The sequence below is a fragment of the Capsicum annuum genome, unplaced genomic scaffold, assembly GCF_002878395.1.
Source record: "Capsicum annuum cultivar UCD-10X-F1 unplaced genomic scaffold, UCD10Xv1.1 ctg2682, whole genome shotgun sequence".
Taxonomy (NCBI): domain Eukaryota; kingdom Viridiplantae; phylum Streptophyta; class Magnoliopsida; order Solanales; family Solanaceae; genus Capsicum; species Capsicum annuum.
In genome coordinates, this window is record NW_025833140.1 from 1113267 (window position 1) to 1140543 (window position 27277).

Here is a 27277-nt window from a genome sequence, read left to right on the forward strand (position 1 = left end):
TTTTCCTCCAAATTGCTGCCTAGTGTCTCTCCACTCTTCGCCCATCACCACAAGATCTAAAAATTGATAATTCCTGAGAAAATTGTATATAAAATATTAATAATTACTTCTTTCGGGTAAAAAATAATAAATAGAATAATATTTTTTTATATTATCATTTGAAGACAAATTACATACGTAGTCGCTTTAATTTATTAATTTTTTTCATTTAGATACTTCAATTATATGCATTATCTATTAAACACCTAATGTATATTTAAAGTGTCTATGAGACATTCCTCTAACAATTCCTCAGAAAATTAACGTTCTTGACTTTCACACACTATGACATAAAAAAAAAGTGAATGACAAACTAAAGATAATAATTTTATATCTTCTTTTATTAGAATTACCTCCTCCTCCCCAACCCCTTTCCCACTGTTTTCTTCTTGGCCCCCTTTCACTACAAAATCAGATCCACCATTAATGCTATCATGGACTTTCTCCCTTTATATCTTTCAAACTTTTTTAAATTATCTAATGAAAGTTGAATCATTGGTCTTAATTTTTTTTCTACATTTTAATAATTTATTTGAATACTTTTCTATTTTACATTTATTTTTTAAAAATATATTTTACACCTCGTGCTATGTTTTCTTCTTGTCCTTTTTTCAAGCTGTCAACTTTTACCTAAATTTCATCATCAACTATAACATCTTTTCTTTCTCTTTCTGTCTTTGTTATCAATAACAAATGTTATCAAAATTTGACACTACTACGAAATTAAATAGGTAAAACTCTGTAATTAATTATATTAACAAATTTACTTATGAGGTCTGCTCAATCATGTGCTGCAGTACTTTTTTTCATAAAAAAAACACCTAGTTATATTGATGTTGCTTTAATTAATATTACTTGTGATTCCTTTTTCTTTTCCTTTGGAGATAACAGGTAAAATGAAGGAAGAGGACCTCCTCTGAAGGTGAATGAGAGATGGTTGTGAGGGTGTTGCGGATAATGATGGAGAAAGTGCTGATAGGAGACGGATTGAAAGAGAAAAAAAGATTTAAGAAAGATACCTCTTACACGTCTAGAATGAGTAAACTACATTTGCTATGCCATGTTATGAAATATGCTTAATAAACACATTTTATACTCCTTTGCTTTTATTTGTCACTATTTTTTTAATTAAATTTTTATTTTTACTTTTTATTTTTGACATATCAAGAAAAAGACAAACTAATTTTCTTTATTTTATCCTAATCCGAATATTAATTATTTATTCTCCAATATATTACTATAAACATATTTAATAGGGGTTGTATTGTAAAACCATCATATCAATTGTTATTTTCTTAAAGAATGTGTCATATTAAAAGTGATAAGTAAAAAATTTAAAGGTTCAATAGAAAGATGATGCAATTGAGGTGGTAAGACGAAAAAAAAAAATCAATAATTTCCAAAGGTTGTTTATGTCATCCCATTTGAATATATTAATTTCAATACTTAGGGATCGTTTGATAGAGTGTATAAGATCAATGCAAAATATAGTGTATTAGTAATGCTTGCATTTGTAGTGCTTGTATTAGTTATGCATGTATTATTTCTTATACATTGTTTGGTTTGATGTATAAGAAAGAATACATCTTACATAATTTCTATAAAAAAAATGTTTGTTTTCAAAAATACCCTTCTTTGATTTTGTACACTTTTTTGCAACAAAATTTTTTTACCATCTCAAATATAACTAGTATTGTTGAACTAGTATATAGAGGTTTCGGATTAATTGCAAGACCTGCATCTTTGCGCATGAAATATTATGCTAACGGATTAACATAATTGAAACAAAAATAAAATATAAGATGTAAAATTAAGAAATAGTCTCAATTTTTTTTTAATCTTTTGAAAGACCCTCGAAGCAATTATTTAAATATGTTACAATTATTAATTGTTGTAGATTAAAATGGTGGAAAAAAAATTGTGAAATGTTTTGAAAAAATTCACTATTGCAAATTAAAATGGCGGGAAAAGAAATGGTGAAATATTTTAAGAGAGAAATTGAGGGGTATTAAAGTCATTTAATAAGTTAATGCATGTATTAAAGACTTTGCATTACTAATACATAGAAAATGGATGGTATTAGTAATACACACATTAATACATAATAGAGTGTATAACTAATGCTTGCATTAGTTATACATTGACTAAAAATTGTGCTACCAAACAAGATATTCATAATATATATTAATTAATACATGCATTATTTTTATCAATACACTCTATCAAACGACCCCTTAGAGAAATTATTATGATTAATAATAAGGGGTAAATTGGAACCAAGTAATAACGCATTTTTGATTTGATTTGATTTTCTAAACCGTTTAGTTTTTATTTTTTTTTGGCTTACATGATTTTTTAAACTGGATAAATAAAAATATTACATTTATTTTCTGTTTTTAATCTATTATAGACAATTGGGGCAGATTCATAATTTTGCACAAATATAAAAAGATTACCTTGTGTAAAGACAGGTATCCTCAACAACCCGTTTCCACCACCCACTTTTTTTGTTCCATAAATAATCATACAGATAGGGGGCAAATATATACTACCTCCAAAACGTTCCGGAATAAGTTAATTATTGAGATATTTATTAGTGTTTTAAAATAAATAAATTATTAATTTTTTTTATAAATTTACCCTTACAGTTTAACAGCTAATTAATTTTTGAAAAGTTATTATAAAAACAACTTTTTTTTTAAGAGGTAAAAATAAAAAGTTATGTTAAATTTATGTTTTAATATTTTTTTCTTAATTTATGTATCAAAATTTAATAATTCATTTATTATGAAACGATGAAAAATAATATATATATATATATATATATATATATATAGTGAAAAGCAAAGCTTAAAGTTAAACTTTGTCAACTTTTTCTCATCTTGCATCCCTTTCTTTCTGGGGGTGTTTTTTTTTTTTTCCCTCTTTACAAATCTTGAAAATATTTTTGGCAAGACAAATGGAAGGTGCTAGAAAATTGGCAAACAGGGCAATTCTGAAACGTTTGGTTTCAGAATCAAAACAGAGCCGTGTCAATGCAATTCCATCATCCCCAGCATCTCTTTACAGGGCTTCAAGGTATGTATCTTCATTGTCTCCTTACACGTTCCAGGGTAGGAATCATGCAAAATCTTTCAATTCTCACCAACAAGTTAGATCAATATCTGTTGATGCATTGAAGCCAAGTGACACTTTCCCACGCCGACATAACTCAGCCACCCCTGAAGAACAAAGCAAAATGACTGAGTTTTGTGGGTTCCAAAGCCTTGATGCACTGATTGATGCCACTGTGCCTCAATCTATTCGTATTGAATCCATGAAGTTTAATAAGTTTGATGGTGGATTAACCGAGTCACAAATGATTGACCATATGCAAAAATTAGCCTCAAAGAATAAGGTTTTTAAGTCATATATTGGGATGGGATATTATAACACGTATGTACCACCTGTTATATTGAGGAATCTTCTGGAGAATCCTGCTTGGTACACTCAGTACACTCCTTATCAAGCTGAGATTTCACAGGGACGTCTTGAGTCCTTGATGAATTATCAGACCATGATTACAGATCTTACTGGTTTGCCAATGTCCAATGCATCTTTACTAGATGAAGGGACCGCAGCAGCTGAGGCTATGGCCATGTGTAACAATATTCTGAAAGGAAAAAAGAAAACTTTCCTTATTGCAAGCAATTGTCACCCTCAAACTATTGATATTTGTAAGACTAGAGCTGATGGATTTGATCTTAAGGTAGTCAAAGTGGATCTTAAGGACATTGATTATAAGTCTGGTGATGTTTGTGGGGTACTAGTTCAATATCCAGGGACGGAAGGTGAGATCTTGGATTATGGAGAGTTCATTAAGAATGCACATGCTCATGGAGTGAAGGTTGTTATGGCATCTGATCTTTTGGCCTTGACAATGTTGAAACCTCCTGGTGAACTTGGAGCAGATATTGTTGTTGGTTCTGCTCAGAGGTTTGGAGTGCCTATGGGTTATGGAGGTCCTCATGCAGCTTTCTTGGCAACTTCCCAAGAATACAAGAGAATGATGCCTGGAAGAATTATTGGTGTCAGTGTTGATTCTGCAGGAAAACCTGCTCTTCGTATGGCGATGCAGACCAGGGAACAACACATCCGCAGGGACAAGGCTACGAGTAACATTTGCACAGCACAGGTACTGAGTGAACTACTGTTTTTCAATAACATCTATGCTATACCTATATTTATGTTTCCTAGACTAGATTCTATATTACAGAACGTTCTTAAACTGTAGTAGTAAATATTTTAACTGGTTTGAAAAATGTTTCTTTCTGCTTGTATACAATGTTTTGTCTGGACATGAGCAGTGAGAGTAAAAACAAATCAAAATCTCATTTTCTTGCAAGTCTTTATCTAACTTTCATATGTGCATCAGAAGGCGCTGATGCATGATGCTGTGCAATTTATTTCCTTTTATTGGTTTATGATTTTGTCCTTTTATTATGCAGGCTTTGCTTGCCAACATGGCTGCCATGTATGCTGTCTATCATGGACCTGAGGGGCTAAAAACCATTGCCCAACGTGTTCATGGTCTTGCTGGAACATTTTCTGCTGGTCTCAAAAAGCTTGGAACCGTAGAAGTTCAGGATCTTCCATTCTTTGACACTGTAAAGGTTAAGTGTTCCGATGCAAAAGCAATTGCTGATGTTGCTTACAAGCATGACATTAACTTGCGGATTGTGGACAACAATACTGTAAGTCTAGCTAGCTTTTCTTTTTTTGATTTTAATCTTATCAATAATTGAATTGATGTTATGATTAAGTGAACCCCCACTTTTTTTTCAGATAACTGTATCTTTTGATGAAACTACTACCTTGGAAGATGTGGACAATCTGCTTAAAGTTTTTGCCTTGGGAAAGCCAGTAAGTATGATTACTCCCCTATCCATGCTGCTGGTAGCAACTCAATGTATGCATAGTGTGTTCCTATCTTTGATGCTGTTAATAGGTCACGTTCACTGCTCAATCAATTGCACAAGAGGTCGAAAATCTGATTCCTTCTGGACTTACAAGGGAGACTCCATATTTGACTCACCAAATATTCAACTCGTAAGGGATCCTTCAATGGTTTTAACCATCTATATCCTGTAAGGTTAGTGCTAGTTTAATTGTTACTCTGATGATTCAGGTACCATACGGAGCATGAGTTACTGAGATACCTTCATAAGCTGCAATCGAAGGACCTCTCCTTGTGCCATAGCATGATTCCTTTGGGCTCCTGCACAATGAAATTGAATGCCACAACAGAGATGATGCCAGTGACATGGCCTAACTTCGCAAATATTCACCCTTTTGCACCCACTGAACTGGCAGCTGGCTATCAGGTTGTTACTGCTTAGAGGAATACCTGCTTGCAAGCTGCAGAAACAAAAGAACTAATCAAGAATGTTACATGCCTTCTTGCAGGAAATGTTCGACGATTTAGGTGACCTATTGTGTACAATTACAGGTTTTGATTCCTTCTCGTTGCAGCCTAATGCTGGTGCTGCTGGAGAATATGCTGGATTGATGGTTATTCGTGCATATCATACGGTACTCGTCATAATCTCAATGAGTAATTTGCTTGCGAATCTGATTTATGGTCTCTGAACTTAATTAAGATTGTATTTGTGAAATGTTTAAAGAGCCAAATAGGTGGGAAAATATTGCACATGCTTTCACTATTTTCAGCTATCAAATACCAATCCCTTGTACCAAAGATAACTTTTTCCTTTTACTTGTCCATTTTAGCAAATCAAGAGAGAGATATTATCTTCCTCCAATATTACCCTCATCATTAAGTAACTACATAAAGTTTAGTTGTTAAATTTAGATTTCCAGAGCATAGTTAATATGGGTAATTTAGTAAAACAAACCCTTTAATAAATGATTCCTTAAGGGGATTGTCAAGTCAATAGAGGAGTAGTAAAAGGGAATGGAGGGAGAATTAGGGAAAATCACCTGATGAAACCCCATTCTCGGTGATGATCTTTACTTCAATCTAGTTACTACTGGACTTCTGTTATCCTTCATGGAGTTGTAGAAGGCTATAGAGTTTTAATCTTCCAAGAATGCTTGATTTACCATAATTGGATGCTAATGGCCATTGGATTATAGTTTTTCCTTTTAATTATCAGATTCTTATCCTTTGTTCATCCTTAACTGTGTAAAGCTTTTGGCTAGTGTAATTGAATTTGAGTTTTGCTGCAGTCGAGGGGTGACCATCACCGCAATGTATGCATCATTCCTGTATCAGCACATGGAACAAATCCTGCAAGTGCTGCAATGTGTGGGATGAAAATTGTTGCTGTTGGGACAGATGCAAAAGGAAACATTAATATTGAAGAGTTGAGGAAGGCTGCTGAGGCAAATAAGGATAAACTTGCTGCTCTCATGGTAAATCTCATGCTACTATTATATGGCATCTTTCTGTATTGGTTGTATTTACTTAAATCTTGATTAAATTTCAGGTTACCTATCCATCAACACATGGAGTTTACGAGGAAGGAATTGATGAGATATGTAAGATAATCCATGACAATGGTGGTCAGGTGTACATGGATGGAGCTAACATGAATGCACAGGTAATTACCTCATATCAACTCCTAACCTCTCGTGCTGTAATTTTTCTTGCTCAGATTTACAGCTTATTTGTATAGTGTGTAAACTAGGATGCAGACATTTCATCATTTTAATTCTTGTAGATTTTTCTTTTTTGAGTCTGTTTAGTGATAAGACCATTATATCTCTTTAAATTCTAGCTCAACAATTTTGAAGTTAGACCTTATATCTTAAAAGAAGGGGACATATTTGGATTAGGTAATGAACCCTAATTTACCCTCCTATCCTTTTCTTCCTCTTTTTCCTTACTCCTGGGTGATTTGATAGTTGTCCCACATGATATGTGAGATAGTACGATTTACTACAGTTTGGTCTGCTCTGACTTTTGTGAAGTCATATTGTGTCCAGTGCTGTCAAGTCTGGAGCTCTCTCTTTTCTGGATTGCTTACCTTGGTTTAAAGGTTTTATCAGCAGCTTGGCTGTGGTCAATAGAACTTTCTGAACAAAATGATAGCTGTTTTTTAAACTTATGTATAATACCTTTCTTCTATTTACTCTTCAATTACGTCATCAAAATTTAGTTTTAGTTCAGCTACTAACCATACCACTTTGTTGTTGGTCGTTTCTTGTTTTCGAGGGGGAGTAGATGCCGGTGTTGTTCAGCCTTTTTCATTCATCGCTAATTTCTCTTTACAGGTCGGTTTGACAAGCCCTGGTTTTATTGGTGCTGATGTTTGTCATCTAAATCTCCATAAAACATTCTGCATTCCTCATGGTGGAGGAGGTCCTGGAATGGGTCCAATTGGAGTGAAGAAGCACTTGGCACCATATTTGCCATCACACCCTGTGGTATGTCCGTGATAATCACCAGTTACTTTACTAGATAAAGCTCTCTAGGTCCTGTAGCCTTGTTCTTTGCTTAGATTTATGTTTCTTCAAAATAATATTGTGATTATCAAACTTGCAAACTTTTCTCACTTCATTGGCCTGGGATTTTGTTGTATCTATCTTGTTTAGTTTGCTTAATCATTGTAATCTCCTGAAGGTGCCAACTGGAGGGCTCCCAGCTCCCGACAATAGTGAGCCACTTGGTGCTATTTCTGCTGCACCCTGGGGTTCTGCACTTATTTTGCCGATTTCATATACCTACATTGCGATGATGGGGTCTAAGGGACTTACAGATGCATCAAAGATAGCTATCCTGAATGCAAACTACATGGCTAAGCGTTTGGAGGTTTTTGTTCTTTTATACTCATATTCTATTTGAGTTGAATTTTCTGCTTTCCAGACTCGCTATGCCTGTCTTTATTCATTATAGGGCGAAACAGTTTGTCCTGCAGCAAGTGTTCAATTTGTGTATGCTTCGTAGCTGATCATATTTTGTGCTATTGATCAACAGAAGCACTACCCAGTTCTCTTCCGAGGTGTCAATGGAACATGTGCCCACGAGTTTATCATTGACCTGAGGGGCTTTAAGGTAGTTTTTTTTTGAATCATTTCCACTTCACTCCCTTTTTTTACTGGCTGTTATACTGTACTGAATCTTCTGAAATCTTGACCTTTCAGAATACTGCTGGGATAGAACCTGAAGATGTTGCTAAACGTCTTATTGACTATGGATTTCATGGACCTACAATGTCTTGGCCGGTTCCTGGTACGCTTATGATTGAACCCACTGAAAGTGAAAGCAAGGTATAATACAAGGATGCATATTGAATGATACAGGAAAAAGTTTCAGTAGCACACACATTATAGCTTTTAATTTGGTGATCCTGAAGTAGCTGTATATTATGCAGGCGGAACTAGACAGGTTTTGTGATGCACTCATCTCCATCCGAGAAGAAATCGCTCAGATTGAGAAAGGGAATGTTGATATTAACAACAATGTTCTCAAGGTATATATGTGTTATTTTTTCTTGTGGATTATTTTAAATGAAATGTTTTGTCTGGTTATAACTTGCATAAATTAGGAGATATTAATTGAGACTTGTGTTGCAGGGGGCTCCTCATCCACCATCAATGCTCATGGCTGATGCATGGACAAAACCATATTCTCGGGAATATGCTGCGTACCCTGCTCCATGGCTAAGGAGTGCCAAATTCTGGCCAACTACAGGTCTTTATCATCTCTATTACAACTCCAATTTTAAACCTACGAACGTAACGTTAGCTAAATTGTGAAGTATTAGATTTTGTCTTATTCAGTGATACATTGAAATGTTGAGGCTTTCAGCAAACATATACTTTCGAGCACTTAGTGCTGGTCAATGCATTTTCTATACTTCCACATACTAGCAATCCGTACTGATATTATGTCCTTAAATTTTAAACACCCAATCAACCTACATGCACAAAGTGTTTTCCTTTTTGTTATCAATTATACAAAAAACTTCATTTTGAAGAGTCATTAGTTTTCATGTAATCATCCTGCATAATGATAGCTAATGGACTAATTAATCAACTGAGGACATGCATGACACTTGCCCTTAACATGTCCTATTACAACAGAACTGCTCTAAAAAGCTATTTCTATCAAATTTTGTGTACTTGAAATAAAAATAGTGTGTTTTACTGAGCACACGTTAGAAGAGAAAAAATGTACTCTTTCTCTCTCCCTCTTTGGTCCATGGGGTTCTCATCATGAATATAGTGTAACAGTTAGACCTAGGAAGAGTAAATTTGCAAGTTCATATGAAGAGATCCAATAAGATGATTGAAAAAAGCTCCAAGTATCTGCTGAAATCTACAGTTCTTACATTTATTGAACTATATTGCAATACCGATTCCCTGTTCTTTGTAATTGTGTTACTTTTCATTTTTTTTTCCTTGCCAAATTTAGTAAGAAATGCTACTCCTTCCATCCCATTTTGATTGTCAGTTTAGGTTTTAACTCAAAAAGTTGTTTAGGAATTCAAGACTCAGGTTAGTTGTTGTTTCTAACTGTACCCTTGATATTAAAGAAGAATGCACGGCATTGAAGATAAAACAATCAATATATTTTTATTAAATAAGTGTAAATTAGTAAACGATACCTTTGTATTTATTATGTTCTTAATGGGCGTGAAATTAGCCAAAACAACAATTAAAATGGAACAAATGGAGTCTTATATCTTGGTATTGATGATAATTTACTTGTGATTGTATTTCCAGGACGAGTGGACAATGTGCATGGAGATCGCAACCTCATCTGCACCCTTCTTCCTGTGTCAGAAATGGCGGAAGAAAAAGCTGCAAATGCTTAAGCCTTACTGTTTCATTGCTTATAAGTTCCTTACAAAGCATGAAATCACCCTCATCAATGATCCTGTTGTACATACAAGTTTCATATCTATATGCTTGGTGGTAGCTGATGATTTTCATCTTCTTGCCACAGTTTGATGAAAATCTGCTGTATTAACAGATCATGTTGATTATTGCAGCTCACTTCTTGTAATCTTCAATTCCTGTCTTACTCCAATCTCTCTTTCGCCACCTACGTTGCGCGGATTCTTCATTCTTCTTCATTTGGCTCGACATACCTGGGCCTAACGGATGTGACTAGAGTGTGGTTACTTCATGTGATTTTTTAAAATATACAACATAAAATTTAGCAAATATATTGACGTGCCCATATTGGATACTTTAATGCAAACTGAACCAGTGAACGAGCCTGAGCAAACCTAGTTCGTGACAGTACATCACATAACAGGTTCAGCAGTATGGCTAGGCAAAAACTTACTTCTTTCTTCTAGACCCTTGAGATTTTATAAAGTGAAAGATCCTTGTACAACTCATAGAACGAACTTTGTCGAAGAATCCATACTTAGCTATGTTGTAAACCTTTTGGGTGCGACTACAAGTCAGATAAATTGAGGAGGGAGAATAGCAAATTGTTTATTTTTATAACTCATCGAAGATTGTTGAACTTGCCGTCGAAAAGGTTACACAAACTGAACTTCGCTTCACTAGGAAACAAAGTTTAATCCACAAATTAATTGTCTTTCTTGCATGTGTTTTTTGGGAGAAAAAAATGTGAGAACTATGCCCGTAACTTTTTTCTAGGAAGTTTATCTTTAATCTTGTCTCTGCCCTTCGGGTCGGATTAGCCCACAAGGTGTAACCTACAATCCAATAGTTAACATTTCCCACTTTCGCACATGGTAGCTCGACCCCAAACTAGTACCATGTCAACAACATTTGTTCATAGTAAATAGTCCGTGTGACGTGAGTATCAAGATATATACCTTTAAGGTTTTATAGGAGCGTTACATAGAAATTTAATTACATGCGTAAAGAATTCACTACTAACATGGTGATCTCATTACTAGCAATACCCGACACCATTCGTGTCACGATCCAAAAATTAAGGGTCACGATGATACTTGTCATCGCAAGCCTTTACGCCTATCATCCAAACTGATATGAAAAGAGAAAACAACACCAAACCCTAAGGTAAAGCTTCCAGAACAAAGTCGAACCAAACATATATAATAATAGCAGAAAAATACATAACAAAGATACCATAAATCTCCCAAAATTCGGTGAACCAACTAAGTACGTATCGAAGTCAAAATATACAATCGATAGCTCAAAAGGAGCAATTTTTGTCTCTGAAATACAAAACAAGACATAACTAAACAAAAGGAGATAGTAGATCAACTTTGAAAGCACAGACCGACCGCTACCTCAAAAATACTCCAAACACCGCCTGAATTACCGTGCGGCACACTATACCTAGATCTGCACCGAAAGAGCGCAGCAGGGATGAGTACGGTCCACTTGTACTCAGTAGGTATCATAGGCTGACTGAGTAAAGTAGAAACTAAAGCACATAAAATACACACTATGGGCACGTCACCTGCAATCAGAAAATGTCCCAAATGATAGCTCACACTGTCTCCACTAACAGTTCTGTAATATACACATATACCGAAATACAGGTACATGAAAGAGGCACAAATAGATAAATATTAAATCAAGAATGAAAACACAAACATAGAATGTGCACAACGTATAAAAGTGCAATGAAGATGATGATAATGATGATGCAATGCACAAAGTTATCGCACAACCACCGTATACACCTACCGAGTTGTGCTCCCGAGGTAGGATCCATGGGGATTCGTCAATCCATATACAATCCAATAGCCAATACCAATCCAATATCCATAACTCTTTTCCGGCACATACATCGGCAGAGGATTTTTAAAGATGTCACATTTTCTGTCAGAAAAAGCCAGTATTGTCACAGTGGTACAATGTTTCATGAATGTATATGATATGAGGATGTAGTGCTTACAACCAACCAGAATGAGAATTTCCAAATCCAACCAATATACCAACCATGTGATCCAAAAATTCACTTAATACGCCAACCACTGAATTTCCCCTTGAACTTGTTCGCATAACTTACTTTAGCACTTAAACTTAACTTCCGTTTATTTACCCCCTTAACATCTTTAGAGTGTATTATTTTCACCCCTCAAAACTGAATACCACTCTCACAACGGAAAGTGTGTTACACTCGCCTACACATCAACGCCATGTCAATGTCATGTCGGGGCCACGTCATTGCCACGTAAAAAGTTCAATTTTTCTAAATAAAAATTAATACCCCACACATTATTTTTATATATTTTTTTAAAAAAAATGAAAAATCTATATTTACTATTATATATATATATAAAATTATATATATATATATATATATATATATATATATATTTATATATATTAAATAAAAAAGGCACCCCCGCCCCCATTTTCTATCTTCTTCACAACCCCCACCCGCCCCGCCCACCCCGCCCCTACCTTGCAAACGCAGTCCCCCCTCCTTTCTATCTTCTTCAAACCACCCCATCTCTCCCCCCTCTTCCATTTTCTATCTTCTTCAAACTTAAAGCATATTACCAATAGCCCTTGTTGTTGTCCATTAAGAAAAAAAAAGTACCAATTATTTCTTCATCAAACCACCAATTCAAGAAATAATAATGCAATAGCATCACCACGTCCTAATACAAAATTCTTCATTCTGACATATTCCGATAAAACTCATTGAAAAACAATTAAAGCAAACCCACAAGAGAATGTACGCACAAAATTAACACCTCCATCACCATTACACCACCACTAATAACTTTTCTTCAATTTCAATTTTATTTTAAATTTTCAAATTCATAAAGATAACTTTTAATTTTGGGAATTCAATTTCATTCTTTTCTAATGATCTTAAGTCAAGGGGTTTAAGAAGGATAAATTGAAGGGATTTGTGTGCGTGAAGGATTTGGTAATTGAAGGAGAAGAAATTGGGGGTTTGGAGAGGAGGGGGTGGAGCTGCTGGTGGTAAAATTGATGGTTGAAGGAGGAGGGGGGTTGGTGGTGGCAGGTTTGGAGAGGAAAATTATGGTGGGGGTGGGATGGGGGTGGGGGTAGAAGAAGAAGATGAGATATATATATTTTTTTCTAATATATATATAAATAGTTTTTTTTTTAAAATAACCCCCCCACATTTTTTTTTCTTTTTAAATTCCATGTCAGTTTGAGGGGTGAAAGTAATACACTTTAAAAATGTTAAGAAGAGTAAATAAATGGAAGTTAAGTTTAAGTGCTAAAGTAAATTATGCGAACAAGTTCAGGGGGGAAATAATGTCTTTTTTCTCCATAAATCAATAGAGTAAGATATACAATAATATGCCATTTGATACCAAGTAAATACCAACTTAGACATTTTCCAACATGAAGAAAACAACCAATTACATAAATACCAGGTCAATAACATCATATAAGACCCCACACAGTCATCCATAGAAAATAATGTCTCAAAACCATCAAATAACAACTACATTGGCTCTCACACGGCCACAAAATAATAATAAAGCCATTTAACATGATTTTATATGAATATTAACTACCTAGCCTAGTCTGAATAAAGTTAAGCTATAACCTATCTCGAATGAAGAAAATTGAATTCGAAAGCCTTCAACAAGGAGCCTTCCTCTCACGAATAGACTCAAAATCAACTAACACATATCAATATAAAATTTACGTATCAAAAGAAGGCCTACGATACTCATATTTTCCATTTTTGGATCGAGATCAAAACGGACCCCTAAAACAGGTTTTCAAAAAAGAAGGGTAAAATCAAATTTTTTGTTCAAAAATATATTATCCATAATTAAAGAAACCCATAGAAAAAATCCAAGTGAAAATGGATTGAAATTGGGGTTTAAATTGAAGAATTACTAATTTAGACCTTTTGGGGCAAAATCCCCAAATTTCACTTTTGAAATTGAGTTTTAACATGCTTTAAATGACAAGGATCGAAGAAAAATAATTGAAATAGGGATTTGGAGTTTACCCAAGATTGAAAATGAAATAAATCACCCAAAAATTCTAAAATTCAAAGCTTCAAGTGTCAAAAATGGTGAAAATTTGAGAAAAAGTGGTATATATATATTATCCAGGCATCGCTTAAGCGGCCAAGTCCCTTTTAAGCGACACTTGCCAAGGCTGCACATGTCAACCCAAGTCCGCTTAAGTGACACTTGTTGGTCAAGCCAGGTCGCTTAAGCGACCGGCTAGCCGCTTAAGCAGCCTCCGCTTAAGCGACTCATGTGTCGCTTAAGCGGATGCACCAGCTGAGTGGTGTATCAGCTGGAGGCTTAGAGAATTTCAAGTCTCCGCGGACCCCTCTAGATTCATCCGAAATTCCAAAAATGCAAACGAACTATGCTACCCTATCAAATTCGAAGCTCCGGACTCAATATCCATATCAGATTTTCAAAAAATATCATTTTCACAAAATTAATCTCCATAACTTAATTTCACAACTTTTTGAATCGAGGGTCGAAATGAGATATAAAGGCCGCAAAATCACACCAACCATGTTACCGACCTAAAATCGATGTTTCGAATCTGCTGACACAGTTTGTTTTGCCATCCGACGCACAAATAATAAATATTGATCAAAGTTGACTAATAAAACTTTTTAGCCTCTAAAAACCACAAACTCACATAAATCACATAAAAAATATTAGAAACCGTGATAATTATTTTCACACCCTAGAAATACCACAAAGCAATCACGAAAGGGTAAAATGATCAAATCACACGTAAATGATATAATTCACAGAAATCACAAAAAATCAAGTCATTACAATTCACTACTGTAGTAGCTACTTATCTAATCTCTTATCCTCGAAATAGGTGAACTCGAGTTCGTATATAACATTGTACCCATAATCATGCTCAATACCCACATGATAAGTGCTATGGTCAACATGTGAATACAAATTACATTACTAATTTTAATAATTTTTCCATTCTATTTAAATAATCTATTTGTTCCAGATTAATTGCTTTTCGAGACATGCATTGCACTGTCAAATTATTCATATGCTTATTAATGGAAAGCTAACTTATTAACACCAATTATTAAAATTTCAAGAAATACACAAATATCAAAGGAGAATATTTCAATAAAAAGTTGATAAAACTCTTTTGGGTCTTACAATATGATGAGCAAGGACCCATCTTCCATTTACTTAATGGTCACTTAGCAGGGGCTACAATGTACTCACCTTATATTGATGTATGTATCCTATTATTTTACTCCTTCAAACCATACATATCTTAATCTATACACCTCCAGATGTCTATCCTACTTTTTCCTTCAAACATTCCTCAAATCTTCAAATTAAACCCTAATTTTTTTGGTGTAATACAGGGATAAATATATATTGAGAATGAGAAAGACTTTACAAAAAGGGCTTAGTCATATAATTTACTTTGTTATATAGGAAATAGGAAGGGTTTTGCCTTTTTAATTTTATTTATATAATATTAAACGAGTGAGAGCTTTAATGGAGCCAACGACATAGATAGACATAGTATTTATATAGTTGATTCTAATTTGCTTGGTATTAAGGCGTTATAATAGAGTGAATATAAAATTTTTTCCTAGGATATTTTTTCTGGAACACATGCCTCTAAAGTAATATCACATAAACTTTCTTTACTTCAATTTTGTGTAAGAAAACTGCTAATACCTATAGCTAATTTAACCTTGAAAATCAAACCATATGGATAGACCAAGTTTACTTATTTCAGTCTTTCTTCTAGTTGTACTTTATAAGGAGAAGGCTACCCTAAAATTGAACTATTTACATGAAAATGCCCCTTCATGCTAATTCCCAAAATCTCTAATTAGAACAAAATTACCTGAGATACCCTTCCTCCTCTCCCCTGGTCCTTTTTTTTGGGTTAATAGTGGACTCAATAGTCTATTTTATTAAAATCCGCAAAAGGTCCGATTATCACAACATACAAGAAATAAATACCATGAAGCCCAAACCCGATCCAAATGACCAAGTAGGGTCTATATAAAGTTCCCTACACTTAAGATTTCCCAAGTGAACCTTATCTTCTTTGTCTCTCCGCTTTCTTTGCCACTGAAAATGACGAGTTTGCTCTTCCCCAACAATCGTCTCCACCTTCTCTTGTCGTGGGTGAAGAAATATCTCCATCATTTTGTATGTGTTTGCTTCTTGCTCAGCCTGCATAAGTAAAACTCTTAATTTTCTTTTTTTCTATCGAAATACTCCCCTGCTCACTATGATATCCTCTTTTAGGTTTTGTCATAACTCAAACCAGGGCCTGACCATGATGGATAGCTTAAGTCCACCAGAGACCGGAGATCACCCCTTGCACTTAACCAACCACTACAATATCACTCCTGTCGGCTGAATTCTGAACATATAATACGATAGCATAATGATAAGCTTAGAGATATTTAAACCATGTCTATAATCCATCAACCAAAAACCGACCAAATGACCTACCAATAACACCCAAGCCTACAGTAATCCAAAAAAGCTTTCAAAACAAGGGACCAAAACTGAGTATCAATAAAGTGTCAGGATATGCCCCCGACTATAGCCAAAACAAGTCTAAACAATATGAGACATAAGAGATTAAAGCATGAAATATAGAATTTTGATGTATGGAAGCTCACCATTTCAATGTGAACTCACGAACTGATCCCAAATATGAATCACTGTTTAGGAGAAGTAGAATTATGGCTAATTCCTGCATTGCGTGGGGATACAACATTTGAAGACGGTTAGCGGGGTGAACACTAGCATGTAAATCAGGGATAAGGATAACATAATGCCATTATCAACTATTTCAGACTCATTCAAAATCCAATGCACATAATAAAATGCATATACATAGATATATATATCACATGCCGGGATAGGGGACAAGGTTTAACATGCACTTTAAAACTTTAACCTGGATTATAACCATCATATAATAGTACCCACGGGCTATATAGGCCCCAACTCTTAACCCCTGGTCGGGCCCCAATGCGTGTAGCCGTATGAATCGGAGAAAGATTATATATATATGCACAGGGGACTCAAACCCTCCAATCATATACTAAGGTGACTTAAGCATCCAATAATGAAATATGATATGAGGGACTCGAACCCTTCAATCATAATAATATCAATAAGGCGGACACAAACCACCTGGTCACAAGCAAGGGGACTCAAACCCTCAAGCCATAACGACCCTCACACCATCTATCTCGATTTACAGTATCAGTCATTCGAACCTCCACTTTCACAACTCAGCTACACAACCCTCTGTCAAAGCCGAATTAAAACATTTAACATATATTCCCATTTTCATTAAACCAATTACACACCAAGGCATCCCGTTGGTATCGTCATACCAACTTTGCTTACAAGCTAACATCATCATGCCATGTCATCTACTCAACTAACAAAGACTCGAACCTATAAATCAAAAGATATTAAAAAAAATCAATCATTTCAGACTCAAACCCATTTAATCAACCGAACCCGCAAGGTTCCAATTCCACCATTTATACATGGACACCAAGGCATTTTAAGTAAAACATGCATATTTCAATATCCTTTTTATGCCAATGCATTATTACAAGTGGGTAAACCAAACTATGTGACAAAATCCATTTTTCATTGACAATTTCATAAATATTTTAAGGACATATAATTTCCAAAATCATAATCAAGGCAAAATCATCAAATGGGGTTCACCATTGACTCCTCAGTTTAATCACCATTCCCATGCACCCAAAAGTTCAAAACCATATTTAAAATATGAATGATCATAATTAAACCATGGGAAAGCATTGTTCAATAATAAGCATTCAAAACCCACAACCTTTATTTTTAAAACCAGAACAATTCCATATGAATAATACTTTAATCTATTTGCTTTTTAACAAATTAACAATGAGGGAAGAGTCACATGCTTGAAGTATTCACAATTATGGAGAAGAAACCTTGAATTGACCCTTGGATGTTCAACCTTGAGGAAATCCTAGCTTGCCTAGCTTGAGAGAATTTGAGAGAGAAGAGGATATGTTTTGATTGTGTTATTGGTAGAAATAAGGTCTCAATAGGGTTTTTAGGTCGTGGGTTATGTTTAGAGGAAGAGGGATATGTCTAAAATACCCTTATTAAAACCTAAAAATTAAACCGCTAGTCATTATGGGTAACCTCACAACTTGTAGATCATCCTACGACTCGGACCCTCCAGTCGTAGCCAAACTAGAACCCCCATTGGCTCTTCAGTGTGAACCCTATGACTAGCACCCTATGTATCATAATGAGACACTACGACTCATAGAGTCAAGTCGTAATCTCAATATTCTAATAGATGCACTACACTGGACACCTTACAAAATACCCTCCTTATGACTCGTTAGGAGTCTATTAGACTCGTTAAGTCCAGTTGTTATCAAGGCATTGACTTAGGTAAATCCTTCTGGGCTTATTACGACTGGGTATTACGACCCATAAAGACACATTAAGACTCGTTAGATGAGTTATTGCCAGGGCAAAAAACTCATAACTCAGAAAACTTTCAAGGAGCAAAAACTCGAGGTGTTTTAATTCTCCCCTACTTGGATTATTCATCCTCAAACAATGGGTCAATGCATTTATGAGAACGATTAGACTCCAAACATAACAGCACATACCTTTAACAAATAAGTAAAACAAAATATCCTATAGCACGATTATCAAGAGCGGGGGAACAAGAGTGGATATTTGGATTTTATGTCCCCTCAAGCTTCCCACATGGCTTCTTCCTCCCAAAAATATATCTAATAACCCTTAAATATGACCACACTCTCCACTAAGATTTCAACACTCCACTATTTAAACCTCCTAACTCTCCCGTGAAACACATAAATGCAAGACCTGAGCATTGCTGCATCTCCCTCCCATGTTAAAGCCTAACTTAGAGCTAAAGGTGCTAATGTAAGTCATAGGTCCATATACTTTACACCACTCTGATAGTACTACTTGATCTTATTATAAAAACCAAGTAACCTCAGTCCTTAATCAAAGAGTACTAATCACATAACATAATAGTTTGTGTATCTATCAATCACATCATTCAAGCATGTCTTTCTACGCCCTCCCTACGGATCTCTCACTCAAAACTAGAAACTTCAATCACTATCGCGATGGCTTTCACCACATTTTTTCTTCTTAACTATTTTACATAACAAAGGTTCATCTTACCCTTCCATCTTTATCTATAATTTTACCCTGAGCAGTCACCCCAAAATTTTTACTATAAAAAATATCTAGTCCCTCATCCAGAACATTACTACGCTTCTATATCCACTACCATACTAACATAAGAAAGGTCACTATGGAACTAGAGTACAAGCATCAAGAATGAGGGGGGAGGGGTTACTTCTCAATTACAACTCCTATTTGTCGTACTACTCAAGGTGAGACCCGTAAAATGAGACACAGTACAATAGGTACAAAGTACTTCATAGCAACTATCTAGGTTATAAATAGAGGGTTGTTCTGACATAAACATACCATAGCGCGAGTCCTTAAGACTGGGCACTGGGAGAAGTACGACTGCATATATCATGGGTAATATAACATAAAGACAAGATTCATATTCAGGGACAAAGAAGAGGATTTCCGCTTGAAACTACTATTTCTTGGAACTAGGAATAACGCGAGACATGAATGTATGGATCATGAGCCTTATGACATAGAGCTTGAATACTTGGAAGCTCAGATTTCTGAGAACCATTATTGCCTTTGGTTCAGGGGCTGGAGTATGGACATACACGACATGTAGAATACGGGCCTTAGGCATAAGCACTATTAGAATGCGTACAACACTAGTAGAGTGCCTTCTTAACTAAAATAGAAAGGAATCACTAAAATAGTAGTAAATTCACCCCGAATCTTTCTTGAGGCCCACTGCTAGGAGAAAATTTAAGATTAGCCCTCGATCTCCATCTTACAATATCTATAAGCATAATACTCCGCTCTAAGAGGTATCACTAAGGACATGTACTAGGGACACTTGGCTCTTTTATACTTAAAACCTTATCTATCTAAGTGCTACCTAGGGTTTAACATATTCTTACAAACTCCATGCCCTAATCCATCAAATAAGTTAGCCCCTAATCTCTCAGTTCAATATGGACCTTTGGACTATATATCACAACTTTCCCACTCCAGTATTCCTTAATTCATCAGCCTCATCTCTTTCATATGCCCTGCCAAGCTCACCAATTTATTCCTACAAATCCCGCATCACTATCCTCGAGCTAACATACTCCTTTCACTAAAATCAACATCTAAGGTTCAAACTTAGTGTCTATCAACCATCATGCAACACTAACAGAGTACCCTGTATAAAATATATATATAGTCCACCCCACAAGAAGGTCACCCTAAATTCCTTATTCACTTGTCGATAACCTATACATATTCAGAGAAAACCATCATTACTACGCACAAAGAATGGAATAATCCCATAGAGAAATGCCAGGGCAGACCAAACCTTATCAAGTAGATCTTTCAACTGCTCCTTAATTTCTTTTAACTCAGTTGGAGCTATTCCGCAAGAATGGATAGAGATAGGATGAGTTTTTGGAGGAAGATCAATCCCAAAAATCAATTTTCCTATTGGGAGGAACACCATGAAGATCATCAAATAATACTTCAAAACATTCACAGATCACAGGGACAGACTACAAAGAAGGACCTTCAGATCTAGAAACCTTAGTATGCACTAGATAGTAGAGTCACCCTTTTTGGAAATCAATTTTCGGGTTCTAAGATATGAAATGAACCTTCCCTTAGTCACTAGGGAATTACCTTTCTATTCAATCACCAGATTATTTGAGAAATAGAAAATGACCTTATTGGTCTGACAATCCAGAGACGCATAACACGAATGCAACCAATCTATCCCCAAAATCACATCAAAGTCTACTATGTCCAATCTATTAGATCCACTAAGTAACCCTACCATGGACTGATATCACACAAACCCTATAGACCCCTCTAGCCACAATGGAGTCACCCACTGGGGTGGACATAGTGAAAGGATCTAGATACACTCAGGATTAAAACCAAAGTGAACAACCACATAAGGAGTCACATAAGGGAGAGTAGACCCCAGATCAAAAAAGCAATACATATCACAAGAAAAGAGTTGTAACATACCAACAATGATATTTAGTGATGCCTTAGACTTTGGGCGGGTATCAAGAGTATACAGACAATTTCGGCTAGTACCGGTATTAAAAGTAGCACCCCTTGGTGAGAAAACCAAAGAGCTAGCAACTAGAATCTTATTGGATCCAGTAGTAACACTGACCGAAAGACAATACCACTGCATATAACTGCGTTGACCACACTTGAAGCATCAATTCTTCCCTTTACGATAAAATCCATGATGCCACTAACTATAAAATAGGCAAAATAGATAAAGAGGGACTAACTGGGATTAACTAAATTGATAATGGGCACCCTATGCCCTAGGACCTATACCCTTTTAAAAATAACAATCACTGAATGACTTTAGGTAAGGGGATTTAGCCGATGGGTATGAACCAAAATGTCCCTTGCTTCCTCCCTTAGTCCACTGTCTCCTATATCTGCCGCTACTATGATGACCCCCACCCTAATCTAAATATCTAAACTTTTTATTATGCCTCTCCCCTATCTTGGCCTGATTTCTTCCCCCACCATCAAAACCAGATAGGTGTGACAGAGAGACTACTATCTAGGTCAATAAATGAATAAAACTATGAAACTTAGAATAGGATACTTTGCCTTGAGGTGTCCAAGGAGGACTAGAGGGAACCGACAGAACTCTGCTAGGGTAATCGAAGCAGCAATCTTAGATCGGGTCTGTATGCTAGGGGTAGAACGAGTTTTGTCCACATTGTCCTTAGATGAGATAGAAGTTTCCATGAGCATAATATTTTGTTAGAGGCATGATCTGAAAAGTGAACATACAGGAATTAGAGGAGATTTCATAACCTTAGACTCTATAGCCCGAAGAATAGATCATAAGAAACGGAAACATTCCTAAATACCTTATAGCCTCTCTCTTATAAGTGTGGCATGCTACACACCCATAAAATAGACTCTACTTGACATGACTTTGTTGGATACCTAATGACACCAAACCTAGGCTCTGATACCAATTTGTGATGACCCAAACCAAGTCCTAACCATAATGGGTATCTTAAGTCTGCCGGGGACTAGAGATCACCCCCTTGCACCTAACCAACCACCACATTATCACCCCTATAGGATGAATTCCAAATATATAACAAGATAAAATAAGGATAAGCTTAAAGATATTTAAACCATGTATATAATTCATCAACCAAAAATTGTCCAAATAACCAACCAACAACACCCAAGCTCACATTAATCCAATAAAGCTTTCTAAATATAGGACCAGAACCGAATATCCATAAAGTGTCGAATATGCCCTCGACTATAGCCAAAACAAGTCTAAAAAATCAGAGACATAAGAAACTAAAACATAAATTATATACTTCTGATGTATGGAAGCTCACCACATTAATGTCAAATCATGAACTGACCCCAAAACCAAATTACTGTGTAGGAGAAGTAGAAGTATGGCCAATTCTTGCATCACGTGGGAATACAACATTTGAAGACGGTTAGTGGGGTGAATGCTAGTATGTAACTCAGGGATAAGGATAACATAATGCCATGATCAACAGTTTTAAATCCATTCAAAATCCAATGCACATAATCAAATTCATATATATATGTATATATATCACATGTATGGATAGGGAATAAGGTTTAACATGCACTTTAATATTTTAACCTGGATTATGTAGCTCAACCATCATATAATAGTACCCACGGGCTATATGGGCCCCAACTCTCACTCTTTGGTCGGGTCCTAGTGTATGTAGCCACACAAATTGAAGGAATATCATATATATATGCTCGAAAGACTTGAACCCTCTAATCATATACTAAGGTGACTTGATCACCCGATCATGAAATGTAATATGGGGGACTTAAACCCTCAAATCATAATAATATCAATAAGGTAGACTCAAACCACCAGGTAACAAGCAATAAGACTCGAACCTCAAGCCATAACGACCCCTGTACCAGCTATGTGGTTTCTAATATCAGTCACTCAGACCTCCACTTTCACGACTCAACTACATAACCCTCTTTTAAAGCCCAATTAAAATATTTAACATATATTCCTATTTTTATTAAAGCAATTGCATATCAAGGCATCGCGTTGGTATCGTCATACCAACCTTACTTGCAAGTTAATATTATCATGCCATGTCATCTACTCAACTAACTGGGATTTGAACCTATAAGTCAAAAGATATTCAAAAAAATCAATTATTCGAGACTCAAATATATTTAATCAACCGAACTCACAAGGTTCTAATTCCACCATTTATATATGGCCACCAAGGCCTTTTAAGGAAAATATGCATACTTCATTATCCATTTTATGCTAATGCATTATTACAAGTGGGTAAACCAAACTATGTGACAAAATCCTTTTTTCATAGATAATTTCACAAACATATTGAGGGCATACAATTTCCAAAATCATAATCAAGGCAAAATTATCAAATTGGGGTTTAACCATGACCCCTCAGTTTTATCACCATTCCCATGCACCCATAAGTTCATAACCAGATTTAAAATATTAATGATCATAATTAAACCATGGGAAAGCATTGTTCAACAATAAATATTCAAAACCCACAACCCTTGTTTTCAAACCAAAATAATTCCATGTGAATAATTCTTTAATACATATGATTTTTAACAAATTAATAATAAGGAAAGAGTCACATGCCTAAAACATTCATAATTATGGAGAATAAACCTTGAATTGACTCCTGAATGCTCAACCTTGAGGAAACCCTAGCTTGCTTATCTTGCGAGAATTTGAGAGAGAAGAGGATATGTTTTAATTGTGTTATGGGTGTGAATAAAGTCTCAATAGAGTTTATAGGTTGTGTGTTATATTTAGAGCAAGTGGGAGATGTCTAAAATACCTTTATTAAAAGCTAAAAATTAAACTGTCAGTCGTTATGGGTGGCCTCACGACTTATAGGGTCACCCTATGACTCAGACCCTCCAGTCATAGCCAAGCTAGAACCCTCATTATCTTTTCACTATGAACCCTACGATTGGCACCCTATGTCTCATAATAAGACACTACGACTCATAGGGTCAAGTCGTATTCTCAATATTCTAATAGAGGCACTACATTGGACACATTATGAATACACTCCTTACGACTCGTTAAGTCTAGTCGTTATCAAGGTAGTGACTTATAAAAATCCTTTTGGTCTCATTATGACTGGGTTCTTTGACCCATAAAGACATATTATGAATTATTAGGTGAGTTATTGCTAGGGAATTAAGCTCAAAAATCAAAAAATTTTCAAGGAACAAAAACTCAAGGTTTTTTAGGTTTGTAATTCGATGGATGTCATGAGTTCAAATGTAATCTGATAAAGGGTTTAAACTTTGTATCTCAGTTTTGTAGTTCTGTGTAAGTTTTTCCTTTTTTATCCTTGAGCATAAATCCTCCTTCTCTTTATCTCTGTTGATTGATGTCCTCTATGTAGCTAAATAAAAAGTGGAGAAAAATAAGTTGCTCCCAACATCTATTTTTTGTAACTCGTAGATGGATGCAAGCACTGTATTGCAGATTTACTCCCTGACTCTTGCTTTATGCTGGTGATCCATTTTATTAACTGATTTAGCTTTGTTTAGTTATCTTTATCATAGTTATTTTGTCCTTATGATGCCACACACTTTCTTATAAATATAATAACTATGAGACAATATGAAATTTCTTTTTCTTTACCTTATGCCAGGCTCTGTGTGTTTGTTATCTTCCTTATTCTGACTCTTATAGATGGTATTTGCATTTTGTCTATGTTAAGAATCTTTCTCCCTTTGCTTGGTAGCTGATTAAAACTATGATACTGTATTTTGTGTTCCTATTCTATAGCTATGTTTTCCCTAAAATCTGCTTGTTGATTAGCCTTTCTGAATATATGACTTATATGGATATTTATCTGTAGCATAAGCTCTCTGATCTTATCAATTCTCTCCCCTAGTATCCAAGAAACTTTCCACTCTCCTCCAATCATCCTTTTTAGGCCAAAAAAATAAGTCTCCAGGTGTATCTGTAGAAAGTTCTAACTAAGACAATACTTGATAGATTTTAAGATTGGTATTGATTCTACTTCCATATTAGTAATGATTCCCAAATTATGAGCCTCTGCACAGATAAGATCACCTTCACTATTTGTAATGAAAAATCTATAAGAGCTCCTACCTGGTTTTCTTTTGCAAGCACTATTTGCGTTGCATTTAATCTACCCTTCTTTTGGCTTACTCCTTTTCACTACAATGTAGTGAAGTCTAGGTTTGTATGTTTGCAACATAATCAGCATGCAATTCCAATGAAAAGTTACATAGTTAATCCATGGAAATTTTACTTTAATAATATAAAACACATTCTTTTAGCATTGGTGTTTCATAATATTCAAAGTAATATCTTTTCCATGTCTTCTAGTATTCCCCTCTTCCAATATTCCCATATCAACATTGTTAAAACTGCTTTGACAATGTGCTTAATTTTTGGATTGCCTTTATAGTTCCACCACCTGTAGATTAACTGATGTATATTGACTCTATCCATGTTAATACCTGCACAAGAAGCAAATTGGCTCTATAGCTATTAGGCTATGGATGCTATAGTAGTAGGTGTATCATAGTTTCTTGTTGTCATGCTTTATAATAATGGAATTTTGATGCAATTTGGATCTACATCCCCTTATGATTATCATTAGTAGCTATCCTTTTCCTTCATAGTCTCTATAAAAACACAGTAATCTTAAAAGGAATTTCTTTTATTCAAATATTCTGCATCTATTCTATCTACTCTCTCTTGTGCCTCATGATATGATAAGGTGAGCTCACTGTAAATTCTCCCTTCGTATTCCCCATCCACTAAGCATTGTCATTTTTTTCAATTCTAAACTGTGATTAGATGTTCTCCACTATGTGATTTATCAAATCCTGTAATAGGTATCCACTGAGTTTTTCCATATTACATACCCCATTAGTGACGAATTCTCATACTTTTATTTCCTCCTCTCCTACATCCCGTTTCTCTACATGATATAATGCCCCTAGCTTTTTCTAATTGTCAAACTAGAAGCTAGAGTTTCTTTCCTTGAGTTGCTACCATATTTCATGTTCCACTTCTTCTCTTATATCAAATATCTTTCTCCAAACATAATATGCACCAGTATTTCTAGTGATTACTGGATGAAGTTTTTAATAATATTTGTTACCCATATAGGAGCCTATAGGGATTAGGTTGACATGCTAAACTTCCACCATAATTTAGCAATTAAGGATTTAGACACATCATGTAGTGATCTAAACCCCAATCCCCCCTCTCTGGGGTAGTACATGTCTTCCTAAGAAACCTAATATCTTCTTTTTATATTTTTCTAAACTACCCTAGAAGAATTTTATTAAAATTTGATAAAACTAACCAATAACTCTTCTAGGAGGATTCATAGCTGAAAGTGTGTAGACACACATCAATTGTAGGATATGATTGATGAGGATGAATCTATCCCAAAATGATGATAGCTTGTTCTGACATATCAATATTCTTCCTATTACTTCTTAATAAATCTTCCTAGTGGGCCTCCCAAATAAGTAAAAGGAAAGTTTCCTTGTATTATTCCTATTAACCTTCTCAGTCTTATTGCTAAAATTTATAGTGTCTTGTCATGCAAATAGAAAAAATTCTTCTTCTTGTTATTAGTTTTTCTAAAATACTCTCATATTTCTTTAACGCCACCATCATTTTAATGATAACTATTTCATCTGAAATACTATCATAATTCTTTTACACCACCATCATTTTAATGATGGATGTTTTGTCTCCTAAATAGAATAATATGTGTAATCAGCATAATGAGAGATGGTTAATTTCAAGACTCCACTTTAGAAGTCTATATCCCTTGAATTATTTATCACTATGTAACTAATTTAGACCCCTTGATAAGACTTCTGCTGTAATTATAAATAGGGTAGGGGATAGAGGATCACCTTGCTTAACTCACCTGGAAGAATAAAAAAAACTATATGAATATCTATTTACCAATACTGAATACCAGTTGTTGGAGATCAGTCTATAAACCATGTCAATGATAACCTCTAAGAAACTAAATCTCCTTGGCACCTTTGTGAGGAATATCTAGGAAACCCTATCATATGCTTTG

At 35.1% G+C, this 27277-nt stretch overlaps 1 protein-coding gene across 1 annotated transcript; it reads left to right on the forward strand.

Annotated features, from left to right (window-relative positions):
* The first annotated feature begins 2882 nt into the window (after positions 1-2882).
* LOC124890904 (glycine dehydrogenase (decarboxylating), mitochondrial) lies at positions 2883-10058 on the forward strand. The gene is made up of 15 exons (XM_047402759.1): positions 2883-4213; positions 4527-4772; positions 4864-4941; positions 5027-5127; positions 5207-5402; positions 5485-5610; positions 6268-6453; positions 6528-6641; positions 7315-7467; positions 7664-7852; positions 8018-8095; positions 8185-8310; positions 8415-8513; positions 8617-8734; positions 9769-10058. The coding sequence occupies exons 1-15, from the start codon at positions 2999-3001 to the stop codon at positions 9858-9860; spliced, it is 3117 nt and encodes a 1038-aa protein (XP_047258715.1). The 5' UTR covers positions 2883-2998; the 3' UTR covers positions 9861-10058.
* The last annotated feature ends 17219 nt before the right edge of the window (positions 10059-27277 follow it).

What these genes read in the sequence shown, in the direction of transcription:
- LOC124890904 (XM_047402759.1), top strand. Translation starts at nt 2,999, where the DNA reads ATGGAAGGTGCTAGAAAATTGGCAAACAGGGCAATTCTGAAACGTTTG. An exon ending in ATTTGCCATCACACCCTGTG is followed by an intron (nt 7,468 to 7,663) that starts GTATGTCCGTGA and finishes AATCTCCTGAAG; the next exon opens with GTGCCAACTGGAGGGCTCCC. An exon ending in TTGACCTGAGGGGCTTTAAG is followed by an intron (nt 8,096 to 8,184) that starts GTAGTTTTTTTT and finishes TTGACCTTTCAG; the next exon opens with AATACTGCTGGGATAGAACC.